Source organism: Salarias fasciatus (genome assembly GCF_902148845.1).
Source record: "Salarias fasciatus chromosome 7 unlocalized genomic scaffold, fSalaFa1.1 super_scaffold_4, whole genome shotgun sequence".
Taxonomy (NCBI): Eukaryota; Metazoa; Chordata; class Actinopteri; order Blenniiformes; family Blenniidae; genus Salarias; species Salarias fasciatus.
This window is the reverse complement of record NW_021941229.1, coordinates 10,274,051-10,288,616: the sequence shown is the minus strand read 5'-3', so window position 1 is coordinate 10,288,616 and position 14,566 is coordinate 10,274,051. Positions and strand designations below refer to the sequence as shown.

The window sequence follows — 14,566 nt, the reverse complement described above, 5'->3', positions numbered from 1 at the left end:
CCCAATATATGATGCTTATAAATAGAAATGCAGCTTAGAATTTGGAAAACATGGAAAGCTTCTGTCCTTCTATAATTTGCTGCCTATCATTCTATGAAATTCATGATGGAATCTGAACTCAGCTGAAAACCTTTACCAATAAAACAGAAACTTCCAGTTGCAGGAAAAACACCTGCAAGTTTTTGAGAGCTTTTACGTGTGTTGAACTACCAGCAGACATGTGAAAAACACTTGTAAATAGAAACTAGAAACTCTAGATGCTGCCATTGTTTCAAACTGAGCTGCAAAACAAATATTAGTGAAATCCAGATGGAGCTGATTGTCAGGCTTTCTTTGTGTTTTCCAAATATATCTCTGATTAAATATGCCAATGGAAAATGTGATAAATTGATTAGGCAGCCATATTGGAGCCGTTGCCAAGTGGAGGCTTATTTGTGGCTCTGTAGCTTGATTGCAACTAATAGTGGAAATCTCACAGGGATGAAATCTTTTTACCAAGTCTGATGTGGCACCAACACAAAAGGGAGAAAAAAAACAAAACTATTGTAAACTTTCTTAGTGTCAACACTGATTTACGAGAAGTTAAATGACAAAAAATTTACAAAGTACAAAATACAATTGGTGAACAGACCAATTTGATAATGGTGACGGCTGTCATGACAGATGCTTGACCTCTGTTGGAAGCAATTTGGGGTTAAATGTCACGCTGGGGGGGACACTTGGACATACGGACAAAGAGAGACGAGGGCTCGAACTGCAATCAGTAAACTCCAGGACTGATCCAGAATTAGAGAAAAAAGGTTGGGGGTACAGATCAGGCCACAAAGAGGCAAGTCAGTTTGGTGCCACTCTATTGAGAAAGTTAAACTCGGTGATTCAGAGTTATCTTACTTAAATGGCATCATTTACTGGAGAGCTTTCCGGCTGTTGTATCGATCAGTGAAATGAAAGCCAGTCAGACCCAATAGATGAAGAGTCAAGGGTGCTCGGGCAGCGGTGGTTGTGTGATCAGCCGATGCTGTGACTCATCCCACTGATGGCACAGCTTGACAGTGTTGCCTATTTATTGCTAGTTGAGATGCTCCATCTCCATGGCAATGTCTTTACACAACAGATAAGTGGCTTCCCTTACAAGTGGGCTTGCGGTCGGGGTGGGAGGGTTCAGAGGAGGTCTCATGCAGGGCTGAGTGGACACATGGCTCACATGTAGACAAACCGGGATGCTGCAGCGTCCACAGATGCTTTTTCAGACATGTGATCGATTGAATTGTGTAACACCCGGCATCTAATGCAGACATCTTGATCGCTTGAAGAGGAGCCTGTAGAAGATAACGCTTAAATGCTGGAAGAAAAAAAAAAACTTTATTGGCTCAGGAGTTGTATCATCTCCCCTCTTTTTACGAGGAAAGTGGCGTGCACAGAGCTGATGGCATTGCCGATCGTCACCCAGACTATCAGACGACATATCGGCATGCTTTAGTTCATGATCCTGCTAAGAATAGAAATAATCTTCTACATTATTATCATACAATCAGTCAGACATATAACTGAATTGAGCTGAAGTGTTTTGGGATGTGGGACAATCAAACTAATGCAGTTATCGGGTTCTCTAAATAGCGGACTAATGTGGGTTACATGATATCAATATTTGCTCAAGTAAATCAGTCTGATTTTTAAACCTAATATCACCCAGCGACCCCTGTCCTAAGGCCTTTGCAATCTGAGGCTTTGTTTGTGATAAAATTTACAGCACATTTAGGTCAATGCCTGCTTTTGTAGACATTTTTGGAAAAGCAATGAAGTAGACTTTAGGCATTGAAAACAGGCCGACCATGGCCGTACGTGAATCCCCATCAGGCTTAGACATTGGAGATTTATGAAAGAAAAAAAAAATAAAATAAAAATTTGAGTCATAATTAGAATCGGGGAGGACGTTCCCGATTTCCACCATATTTCGGCTTAAACTCAGGGATTGGTTTTTAAATGCATTAAACTGGAGAGGAAATGACAGCTTAAAGGCGTAGTGTACAAACTGTACTGAACTGTGGATTGTTGAAGAGTCTTATGGAAAAAGGGCTTCTGATGTCTACCAGGTCATGATCAGAGACACAGAATACCAGCTGATTTTCTTTTTAAAATTTCCCTGAAATGATGAAATGAAGGGAATAGTGAAGAAACACATTGATGATTAAAAGATACACCTGCCTGTGCAGTGATCGCATTACACTTTAGGAGGATCCAGTTACTGTATGTTACTTTGATTGATTGTTTAGTACAGTATTTTTCTGCTGGATGATGCTCTTAAAATAGATTTATTATGTGCATAATACCTGTATTGCGTAAACGTTTCCTCACAGCAGCCCAGCCCACAAAAGGAACAACAAGCTCTTTATTTTTTTTAGGAAAAACAGCTTTGTGGAGGGAAACCCTGGATTGGTTTTTAATAGTAACAAAAGCAGTGAATTAATTTTTTTAAAGCCAGGTATAAAGTGCTGGCTGTGCTGCTGACACATTTTTGGAAGCTAACCTAGATATTATCATCACCATTTTATTCACCAAAAGCCAACCACAGTTCTGTAATTTTTTTTTTTTAGATATTCAAATAAGCTTAGATAATAGTGACACAATGTAATTTTTATAGCACAAACACATTTTAAGATCATTTTACCATATTATACATTTTAACTGCTATCTGCTGTTTGATATTTAATGTGTTTCAGGTTATTGAATATTTGGATATCTAATTCTATGGTGCCAGTGTGTTTCTGTCAGCTTGACAGCGTCCGTACAGGATATGTCGCCTGTTTCATGCTTCATTGCATCTTTTATATGCCGATTCTCTCTGTTGACACACTGTCGAATTTCTTTCCTTAAGTGAAACGGCACACACCCAAATCAAGGCATCGTCCAAAGCCGGGGAACACACTTGTTGCACAACGCCAGTTGCTTCGTTGCCGTTTGCTTGGATGGCTTAACTGTCGCAGCGGATTCAAAGCCTGATGAGGCAGTATGAGACAATATATATATTTTTTTATTTTTATAATGAAGGATGAAAGACAAGAAGAGCTGCTGGACTAAAAGTGATGGCAGAGTTGTTGAATGTAGCAAGCAGCAAAGTAGTGGAATTATGAGAGAATGAGGCAGAGTGAGCGCTTAGAGATTGTGGGAATAATCCCCTGGCCATCTGTTGCTCGCTCTCTCTCTCTCTCTCTCTCTCTCTCTCTCGCTCTCTTTTCCCTCTCTGTTTTTCTGTCTCACTCACCCCACCTGATCCAAAAGCCAGCACAGAGCGGAAGTGCACCAGGGCTTACGGCAGCGGCAGCCTCTGGTGTCACTTCCTGTTCCTGCCTCCCTGCTTTCTGCCTGACCTTCCACTCATCATGTCCTGTTATTGACTGCTTCAGAATCTTCTTTCCGCACTCTGTTTCTCGGTGTGCTGCTCTGAAATGAAGACAGGAGGTTTTAAATGCCTATTTGGAACGAAATCAAGCCATAACTGGATTTATATTTCAGATAAAGCAACAGTGCTGAATGAATGCTGTCCAACCGTTTTTTTATTGTATTAGACATCTGTCAGTTTGGCAGGAAAAAGATATCTATCCTGTAGGCCACTTTTTATTTATGTTTTCTAGTTTTATGATAGTTTTTACATCTTTTCCCAAACACTATTTATCCACCAAATAATGCTGTACCAGCAGAAATCATAAAAAATTGCGTTTCAGTTTTCAAGAACATGTGTTTGACTTTGGAATTTGGACTAACTGGATTTATCTCCATAGTAAAAATGCTTTATTTTCAGTTGAAAATGCAGATTTAACTGCAGGAAATGCTGAGATTACTTAGTAGCCAACTGGGGGAGAGCAAGTTGGTAGGACAGATGGTCAAGCCCAATTGTACATTCAGTGTTTGCACACCTAGCTAACTAGCAAACATTAATTTGGGTTAAAATCAATGGCAAGATAGACTACTAGACCTTTTCCAAAAAGTGTATGTCCAAAAACAAATACCTGACGAATACAAGCACCCTTGGCAAGAAGAAGCCATGCTAATATAGCGCTTATGTGACTGGCTAGCATCACATGCAGCGAATGCTTCTGACTTTCTGTGGAGCAACTTACAACGGCTCAATTTGTGGCACGCCCCTAAAAGCTCAGTCACTATTTCAATTTCTTTACAAAGTTAAATGTTGTCAAATGATCAAATAAGTAGGCTTCAGGATGCCATTGGGATTTTAAAATATAAATTCCATTTTCTCAGTTGATGATGGTACAAATATCATGAAAACAGCCAAGTTATTTTAGATGGACATCTCAAAGGTTTGGTTCTTTTCAGATCGCAGATGATAAGCCCAGGAAGGAAGAAAAAAAAACTAAAAACAGTAGACTGATAAGGCATTTAAGCCATTATCCTCAATCTGAATGCGCTCTAAAGCCACGCACAGTAAAAGATAAGCATCAGTTTCCACCTTAATGACCCCCTGCTTTATGGCCCTCGTGCTCCATGTGCAACGGTCCTAAACAACGTCATGCAAATTAGAACGCGAGGCCTCTGTGTTCGCTTGTTTTCCTGAGTGGAAAGACTAAGAAAGAAAAAAAAAAAAAAAGGAGAAAAGTGCTAGTGTGTGTCAACATTTCCACTCCGTCTTTTCCGCTCCACAGAGATCGGGGGTGTCAGTTCAGGGACCACATGACCTAATGTCATCATGAGTGTGCCGGACCAATAAAATTGTGCCAAAAGAACCTTTAAATCTAAAGCGATTTCTTCATCACTGCTCAGAGAGTGCTAAACAGGAAAATATGAAAGCGGCATTTGTGCCTCCATCATCCTCGTCGTGCCCATCTGCCATCCCAGGCTCCAGAGGTTTAGCAGGTTGTATGGCTGAACACATAACCCCCCCGCCGCTGCAATCAGAAGTAATCCCCTCCAAAGCGCTGCACAATCCCATAAACGTTATTGTATAGGTGCATGCGCGGGACTGAAGACGACAGGTCCAACAGACCAAAACACAGCCGCAAATGTCTTCACTCTGAAATACTTTTGCGTGTTTGCGTCCCGTCTTAATGCCCATCTGCCTCAGTCCTGCCTATTGTTTCTCATCGGTTTGTTTACCGACCGTTGTGATTTGTGAGGCAGCTGCCTGGGCTTAAGCATCATGATCAGTGTGAGAATCTTTTAATCGTCTACAAGTTATTTTACGTTTTGCTCCTTAAAGATCCCTTTACTAATACAGTAGTAATAATCATCCAGGTATTTTGAATATTATTTGTCAAGTTGTAGAAAATGGGAAAGTGGGCCATGGTCCTAGAATTGGCTGTTAAATCATGCAGGAAAATCATTAACTTGAATTTTCTCAGCAAGTGATGCCGCTGTTTTAAGGAGCGTTATGGACACAATACAACACTGAGACCCCAGCTGAAGGAGCAGTGACTCGGTGACGGAACATTTGCAAATGCATCAAAACTGAAAGACAATTAGTATTCAAGCATTTCAGTGTATTGTTAAAAATAGCAGAATGTTGAAATTGCTCAACATTGTCGCTTTCCGTTGACGTGGGATTTTTAGTCGTCATTGTTTGGCTCGCTGAATATATTGACATTTTCGTCCCATTATACTCTGCGTCACAGTGAACAAAAGCTTGAGCGTTTCAATTTACAAGGTTAATATGGCAAAATTTTGCATAAATGTGTATGACAACCCTGCTCTCGAAGATCTCTGTGGAAAATAAGAGTGTTGTGTTTATTAGGGTCCAACATGTTTACATTGAAGAACTGAGGAAAAATAATAATAATAAAATGTTCCTTTCATTGGTCCAAAAACATCCATGTGAGGTTAACTGGTGTCTCTGATTTCCCCCTAGGTGTGAATGTGTGTGTGTCTGTGTGTATGGGCTGGCGAACATGTCCTGTTTGGCTTTTTCTTGATCAATTTAATTATTGCCACGATGTAGGTCAGTAGTCCCCCATCTGTTCGTTCCTGGAGCCTCTCCAGATTGCCTTCTAAAAAGGCTCTGGAACCCCTTGCTGATTTGTCATTTTCCAAAACATTACAGTGAAGCTCCAACACCGGCAGAAATTGTAAATTTTGTCATTTTGTCTTGATACTCTGGATAACAGCTCTAAACTGAATTTCCCATCGAGGATCAATAAAGTTTCTTGAATCTTTAATTTACACGGAGAAAGAGTCGGTGCTCTTTCGTAAGGTTCCACCTTTGGGATCGTTTTCAAAAAGTTGCATTTTCAGCTGCTTCGAGCACCGTGCTCATGTAAACGAAAGGTTTTTCATGAGGTGGACTGACTTTGACACATAGCTGTAACCTTCAGGCTCTGTAAAAAAGTTAAGCTCGCTGGTTCAGTGTAAGAGTGCGTTTATATAAGAACGAATTGTGTATCTGGAGATTAGATTGAAGATTAATTCTTCCGTTATGCTTAATATGAAAGAATAAAGCAGACAGGAACAGGGGTAAATAAAAATGAGGTGACTCACATGAGTTTATGTGAGTGTTTCCTGTCATATTAATGCAGGATAATAAACAAGGTGGCCGCCAACATTTGGATGTTTGTTTGTTTTTTTTTTTTCAAATCAACCCAAAGCAGTGAAAGGAGTAGGTTGTCTATTTTTGATCAAGTAGCTCATGAAGTGTTCCTGCTCTCGCCGTGTGTTTATTTGTCACGAGTCGCGCCAACTCGTGGTTCGCTTGGATGCATATTAATGCATTTGAGAGCCTTCAATGACACGAGATCCCGTTTGTTTTTCACAGCCAGGTTCTTTTTCCATTTCAGAGTGTTGTTTTTGTTCTCTTCTGGTTTCGCCCTGAATAGTCAATATGTCACGTATCGCTGCGTTGTTTATGATTAGAATATACTTCTGTACAAACATGACATCAGCAGATTCTAAATGAGTGGAATATAAATGTTCTTCTAACCTTTGTGTTTTTGTGTTTTACAGTGAAGAAAGCCAAGCTCCAGGGACCACCAGGTGAGCACTTTCCCCATTTACATTCTGTACAGTAACCTGGTCTGATATTTTCCCCTCCTCATGGTGTGAAGCTGGAAAGAGCTCCGCAGCTGAAAAGACAATCGCCTTCCATGACGTTGCAGGATTGTTGATGTTCTACTAAATTAGCATTATCTGCAAGACCGTCGCCCGTGTTAAGCTGTCGGTAAACGAGCTCGGTAATCCAGTAAACCAGCCGTTCCAAACCTAAAGCCACCCAGACTTCTCCAGTTGACTTTAGACTCCACAACTCAAAAGCCTCTCTACTTGGCCCCTTTTTTTTTGGAAGAACGCCACGCGCGGTTGCGTCCCATGTAGGTTAATCACTTAAATTTCGGCTCTCGGGGTCACTCAAGTTACGCTTGAGTTCCTTGTTATGTAACCCAGCGTCCCTCCATGCCAGGCCGCGCACAGGTGAGCTTAGATCGGTGGCCGCTAAGTCCAAATCCTCAGCGTCTCCACCCAAGCAAATCCCTCTGGCGTTCAGGGTCACGCCGGCGTGACACTTCTGGCAGGCAGTGACAGGAAGTCACCACGGCTTTGGATGTGCTGGTGATATTTCACACTTGTTTTCAGTTCCCAGAGTGACCTCTGGGAAGATGATCATCTAACAGACCTCTAGATTTGTTTGGATATGATGGTCTTAGTGAGGATAAACATTTTGTGTCCTTATTAAGTCTGCATTGTATTAGAATTTCTTCAAGGAAATCGGACTTTCTTTATGTTTTGAAAGGTGTTTGTCAGCTATTTAAGTACCTTTAATTTCAAACAAGCGTCAGTTATTGAACCCTGAAGCCTTCTTGATAAGAACCTCCGGCCCCCGTTTACACAGCGGCCACAGAGCGTCACCTGTCCCAGTGCAAACATTGAGGCTCGTTCAGTTCAGCCAGCCTTTTGTTTTGCTGCGAGACAAAGCAGATTTGTTGAGTACTGTCCCGTGAGAGATTTACAACTAATGCTGTGCTGACTCTGTAATTTTACTGAAACTCATTTGCATGACTGAATGCTGCCACTTTAAGCAATTTTGAAGTTGCTCTTTTTTAATGAATGCTGCAATATCTAAAGCTGGCAAATGACTCTCAGCTCTCACATTCCTGTATTTTATTGCCATTATGTCACCAGCTGGAAGGAACAGGCTTGGTCTCTTCAGGCCCTTTATCTGTTTATTCAGGTTTAAGGAATTATTCACAGGTCAAATCCGTTATTGTTCCTCATTCTCAATGATAATCATGTGATTAAGGTGGAGGAACAAAAGTTTACATAAGGCTGGTCAAAGATTATCCTTTACATTGTTTCTCCGTGCCTGCTGTTGGATAAAGTTTTAGAGTTTTTTTTTTTCCCCCCTGAAAGTGACGAGGACGACCTTGAGTGGGCCGAGAGCCAGCTGTCTTACTTTCCACAGACTGCCAAAGGAAACGTGACTGATAATAACCGTGTGCTCCTGATGTACGCCTGCCTCAAAGCATGTTCTCAACTGCACAGGAACAAGCTTATCTTCTAAAAAATACGCAGCGCAGACTTCCAGGTTACGTTCTTTGCATTATACACAGTTCCAGGCTGTCATACTGGAGGGAAAACAATTCAGGGGGAGGGATCACATCAGCAGTGGAAAAGGTTGGTGAATTCTGTTGCATGCAACATTGATGAGTGGTCTGCATTTGAAATGTCATCTTTCTAACTCAATGCATTTTCCGGACTAATTTATTGGGGGAAAAAAAGCCCTCACATCGATCAATGATGAATGAGGGTGTTTGACTGATGACTCAGGGGTGAGTGGGCGGTTCACAGGCAGGACTGAGCGAGCAAAGCCACCAAACGTCGCCCCACAGTTCACCTCCTCTGATTCTCGCCCGGATACCCCTCTCACACTGACCGAGTCCAACTATATTCTGCACCAGCGGAAAAACAACCCCAAGCTTACAGACAATGTTGATTAAAACTGCCCCCATTGCTGAGGGAAACAAGGAGTCCTGAACTTAACAAAATCACGTCTGTCTGGGTTTACTTTAAGAGAAGTAATGATCTGAACCAGACAACATCGGCGGTCTCGGCATTGTTCTCCGACATGTTTTTAATCAGCCTCTGTGCAATTTTCTTCAGAAATTGAATCCAGCCGCCCCAGCTTCTGCATTGTCCCATATATGTTGCAACAGCACACAAACTGCAGTGTCCTCTACTGTTAATTCCCATAATACCTGTGTTCCTATTAATTAAAGGCAATCACTCTTTCAAAATGAAACCCAATAAATCATCCAGGTGGGCTTATGCCAACACTGTTCAAACAAATTTAAGTGTGACTTGACTCTTATCAGCCGATTGCTGTCTAATATCCTATTAGATTTGTTGAGTCAGTCCTCTGTTTGGCTGCACTTTGCTGCCGGATTATTGAAGCACTTTCTGGAAATCTTTCAACTCTGCTAGTAAAACTGTTTCTCCGTCATCCTGGCAATCATGCACCACTTTACGTGTGTCCGCAAGATTCCGTCTGAGAGGCTGAATCGTCGGCGTGAACTGAGAGTCACGGTGGTTAACACACACATCTCGCTGTTTCGTGAGCCGCTACAGAAACGCATCCTGTTACAAACTCATTAACTTAAACACAGACAGCAGGTGTTGGATTAAGAGGCTTAGTGACAATATAAAACTTTTCTGCGTGCAGCGAGATCTGTGTTTAGCAACGTCTCTATTTACACAGTTGTCGTGTGTTTTAACTTTAGAAGCGGGAGATGATGAATGTCCTATAAAACTGAACTGGAACTGGTGTCATCATTGTTAGTATTTTTTTTTTTTTTTCATGCCTCATGTAGAACGTGAGTTTATCACTATGGTTCATTCAAGAGTTTGCAGAGCCCAAAAATTCAGTTTTATAAGCTACATTGGCAGAATAGCAGTTGTAGCTTTCCTCATATTTTTCATATTCTTGGATATAATTGGTAGAAACTGATGAAAAGTATTGGCATTAATTATGATAATGTTCAGCTCAGTGACAAATTAATCTGTCGTTTTCACACCAGTATCCATATATCTGTATTTTTCCTGCGTAGCAGCTCAGCTGGTTCACATCTGTTTGAAATCATCTAATATGCTGTTTTGTCAATCGGGTTGTAATGACCCTTGAACAGTGGGATTGGCCTCACAGATCCAGTATTGATCACTCGTGTGCACACACACACACACATCCTCAGTCTTCCTCCTGGTAGTTATTGCCGCCTCCCCCTTCAACAGTGCAGATCGTATCGGCCGCACGGCAGACAGGCCCTGCTATAAAGGGTCCACAGCCTCTAAGTGGCTCTTATCTAATCCATACATCCTCTTCTCTTATCCCCTCTCTGCTATTCATGGGAGTCGACCCAAGTGTGGCACAAGGCATGGGCGATCTAATTAGGGAGAAGCTTGAGCATCCCCCAGGCTCCTTTGTAACAACGCCTGCGTTTTGTCGCCACTGTCCTCTGGAGACGCTAATTAGGTTTGTGTCCTGTCAGTCACACTGCTGCGGGATGGACGGCGTTTCCACGTCGTTATTTGTGCAGCCAAAGTGTCCCTGTTTGTGTCGGGCGTCAGTGGGGAGTCGTAATGATCCACCTGTGCAAACCGCTAAAATGTCTCATTGTGTCACGAGCCGAGTTTACTTATCTGGCCGCTGTGTTAGCTGCCCGCGCAAGGTAAATGTTTCGGCGTGTTGCCGGGGCAACCGGGAAAATCTTTGTTCAGTGCGGTCAGGTGATCGCCCGACAAAGGAGCAGCTGATGCTTTGCTTTTGTTTCCCACGAACCAAAACGAGGATGTAGTGTTTAGTGGCTGAATGCCTGGGAGCGAACGCCAGGGATTATGGATCCATTATGTTTCTTATTGAAATGAAGGGGATGCTTTGCAGCATGTGATATCTACTCTATAGCCCCTGAAGGGTGTGATTAATCCCATAATATGACTGATTCAAATTGTAATATTCTTTAAGATTGTTTTTTTTTTTTTTTTTACAGAACTCAAGTTAAGTGCACCATGAAAATATGTTTTTTGGTTCTGAAAACATTGAGGTTAGCACAACTATTCAGTGCTCTAAGTGTGAATCTGAAAAGCGGCTGTTCGATTGCAAGATTTATGCCATAATTTTCTGTGTGGTTTAAAATAAAAAACATTTAGATATGAAAGCCACCTACCATTGCGACACTTGTATTACAGTTACATACTAGTTACATACTAGATTTCGATTGTTTTTTGATGCTGGTAATAATAACATTACCAAACGACAAAAGTGATGCTTAGGTTAATCATCCATTTGTGATCGTAAAAATAGTGATATCAATATGTATTTTTATGATGATTAGTTTGTTCCAGATGCATCAAAGACAACACAAAATACAATAGTTTTTGATTTTGCAGTATATTTTAAGAACACACAAATCCAAAAAATTAGTCAATATAAAGGCCATGTACACACACACTTATCCAGACATACAGATTTCTGTACATACACATATAAATAGCACATGTCTAGTGTAACATGTCTGAAAAGGAGAAGGAACAACTCAAAGTTCTTTAATCTTGATAAAATCCTGATAGTAATAGTCTCAATTCTGACCATGGTTCTGATGACAACAGTGAAATTTAAGTAAAGTCGTAATATAAATATAATAGTATAAATGCTAGTACGATAGTGAGAATAATGACCGTAGCTGTAGTGATAATAGTGATGATAATGGTAATAGTAGTTATAGTAATAAAAGTAGAGCTGAAAATGAATCATACTCCTATAGAAGTAAAAACTGTTGTATCATAGATCTGCACACTACATTACAAACTTATTGATATTGTCATCTCAGTATGTGGAATACACAAAGACTGAACAAACAGGAATAAATTTAGAAAATTCAAAATAACAGATTCTTACATATGAAAATCTGTTATTAAATTAAAGCATGAAGTTAGTAGAACAGAATTCCCAAAAACTGTTACCTCCTTTTTTTTTTTTTTTTTTTTTAATCAATTGACAGCCCTTTTTATTTTGAGGGAAGATTTAAGGAAAAAAAAAAAAAAAAACCCAGACAAAGAGAAAAATCAACCCAAACTACCAAAGCTGGCAAACCTCTTAGACAGTGCTGGTGGGAGCTGGAGATGCACATATGAAATATTGGTCACAAATCTGTTCTTAACAACTTTATCACATATTGCATGTTTCACCAAAGCTGTGCAGCTCTCTCATTTACTGTAACAAACAGCATCTGGCATTTATTCCTTGTCTGAAGTATATAATCTGTTGTACATTTCATCAAACATTTCTATCTTCCTCTATCAGTTGCTATATTCAAATTGTGCTGGGTCGTCTTGTTTCCCTGATAGAAGAGTAAATAGTTGGGGAAAGAAAAGGAGTGAGACGTACTCATGGGAGGTTAAGTGAATCAGCAGGCACGTGTCGACGCTGGGATGGATGAAAAAAAAAAACAAAAAACAAGTGGATGTGACACTGGCCTTCTAATCCTCCCCGTTAGCAGCAGCCCTCCCCCCACCGTCCACCATCCCTCACTTTGCTGCGCGCTGACAGCTGGTGCAGACAGCCACTGCTGGGACTCCTCCGTCCTCCCTCCGTCTGGCTGAGAGGAGGCCGGCGGAGATCACCGGGTGTGAAAACGGCAGGCGCGGACTGAAAGAGGGGCACTTAAAGCGTCTCTCAGCAGCTAGCAGGGTTCCTGCAGTGATCCTTTACCGAGCGACAAAAGGATCCATTTGTCACCGTTAGACCCGGCTCTAGTGGGCCCTGCTGCTCCCGTCACCTTTAACCCACCTGAGTTTTATGAATTGATTCTATCCGGGCTGACAGAGACCTTTTCTGCGGGAGTCACAGGTCAAGGGTGGCTTCTGCATTACGTCACAGTTACTGCAGATCAGCAGCAGACATGATTTCTTCATTGCACAGTGCATGTTTGGTGGAAAATCTTAAACAAAAACTATGATTCAGAGTGTCTACTGGAGAGATTGATCAGACAGTTGGATCCTGTCGCTGTATCTGCAGCATGGGATTGGCTTTCACTGGAGATTAACGGGGTCAGTTTGCTGGCCTGACCTCGCCTGTGCGGGCTTGGCGTGGCCTGACAGTCCTGGGGGGAGGAGGAGGAGGAGGAAGAGGAGGAGTTTCATCTGCTTTCACTCTCGCTCGTGCGGCGCGTGTCACTCCAGGCGCTGGAAGCCAGCGGAGAACCAGCTCAGTTAGTTGTGGTATCAGTCCTACCATCTGTCTTGTCTGCGCCGTATCGTCACTAACAGACCACACAGATTGCGATCATGAAACTATTTCCGCACCTCATGTCCAACCCGTGTTTGATTTATGCAGCATTATTTTACTCCCTGTCTTGTTTCCTTCTCTTCATTTTTAGATAAGTTCAACACCTATGTGACGCTGAAGGTGCAGAATGTCAAAAGCACGACCATCACCGTGCGTGGCGATCAGCCCTGCTGGGAGCAGGATTTCATGTTGTAAGTTCCTAAAGCGCAGACATCTCACACTTTTTATCTTAAATCTTGGGTTTTCAGTTTTCCACCTTAACAAGAAAGCAACAAGTTAAGTGGTCTAACTTCCTCACGTTTCCTTTCCTGGTGTCCGGTGTCTATGGTGACAGACGTGACGACACGTCGTTGGATGTGTGTCATTGTTTGTCTTTTGTGAACTCCCGTGTTGCGACAGTGTTTATTTTTCCAGACCTTCATCCTTCTTCTGCCCATTAATGATGGGATGGTCGGGTGCAATTCCGCATAAAACGTAATGATTCATCAGTGTTTCCAGAAAATTCTCCACACCACCTGTTGCAAAATTTCCTTGGTGGTAGGACTTCATTAAAACTAGGAAATTAGTGGGTCTAAAATAGCTTGAGCTTTCCTCTCAAAATATTATATGATTTACACCATTATTTTTCAACTTAGTTATTTAATCCAGTTATCAGGTCAATAAAAAAAAGCTATTCTCCTGTGATTTATATCAGATTTATTATGACATGCTTATCAAAATACTGTCACCTACACAAAGAAAGCCAGCCCGCTTTGTGACGTTTGTTACATGCTTCGAAATACTTCTGAATCTGCGACACATCCACCTCGTTCTTAACTAAAAGCAGTCGTTTGATTTCACACAAAAATCTGTACTTTAGTAAACTCTGCATTTTCAACCCATATGTTGATTTGAAACTGAAAAAGTCAAGTGATGAGGATGAGACGTTTTGTCAGTAGACGTCCTTTCTGGATCTATTGTGTAATTTCTTTCCTGTCAGTTGACAGAGACAGACAGCCTTTCATTATGCACCGACAACAATACAGGGATGAAGCGCAATGCCAAATCAAAATCTCCCAGCTGACGGATTCTGAAACGCAACATGTGCAACAGATGTCCTACTGATAAAAATTTGGGTTTGGATGTAATTAATTGTTGTAGTTGATTGGGCTGCATTGCATTTGCAAATTATGTAAGAATCCTTTTGTCTGTGCACCTGGACGCCCGGGATCCTCAGCAGCACCCTCCCCTCCCCTCCGTGTATCACTTTCAATTTCAATCTGCTCTCTTTGATTATCTTTCCTCTCATCTTTCTTT

General features: G+C 41.5%; 1 protein-coding gene across 2 annotated transcripts in view; it reads left to right on the top strand.

Moving 5' to 3' along the window:
- The window catches only part of unc13bb (unc-13 homolog Bb (C. elegans)), a 59,021-nt gene that overhangs the window by 1,985 nt on the left and 42,470 nt on the right, over positions 1-14,566 (top strand). For both annotated transcript variants that reach the window (XM_030084615.1, XM_030084616.1), the window contains exons 2-3: positions 6,946-6,975; positions 13,362-13,461. In XM_030084615.1, the coding sequence (XP_029940475.1) occupies positions 6,946-6,975; positions 13,362-13,461 (130 nt within the window). The remainder of the gene's footprint in view (positions 1-6,945; positions 6,976-13,361; positions 13,462-14,566) is intronic.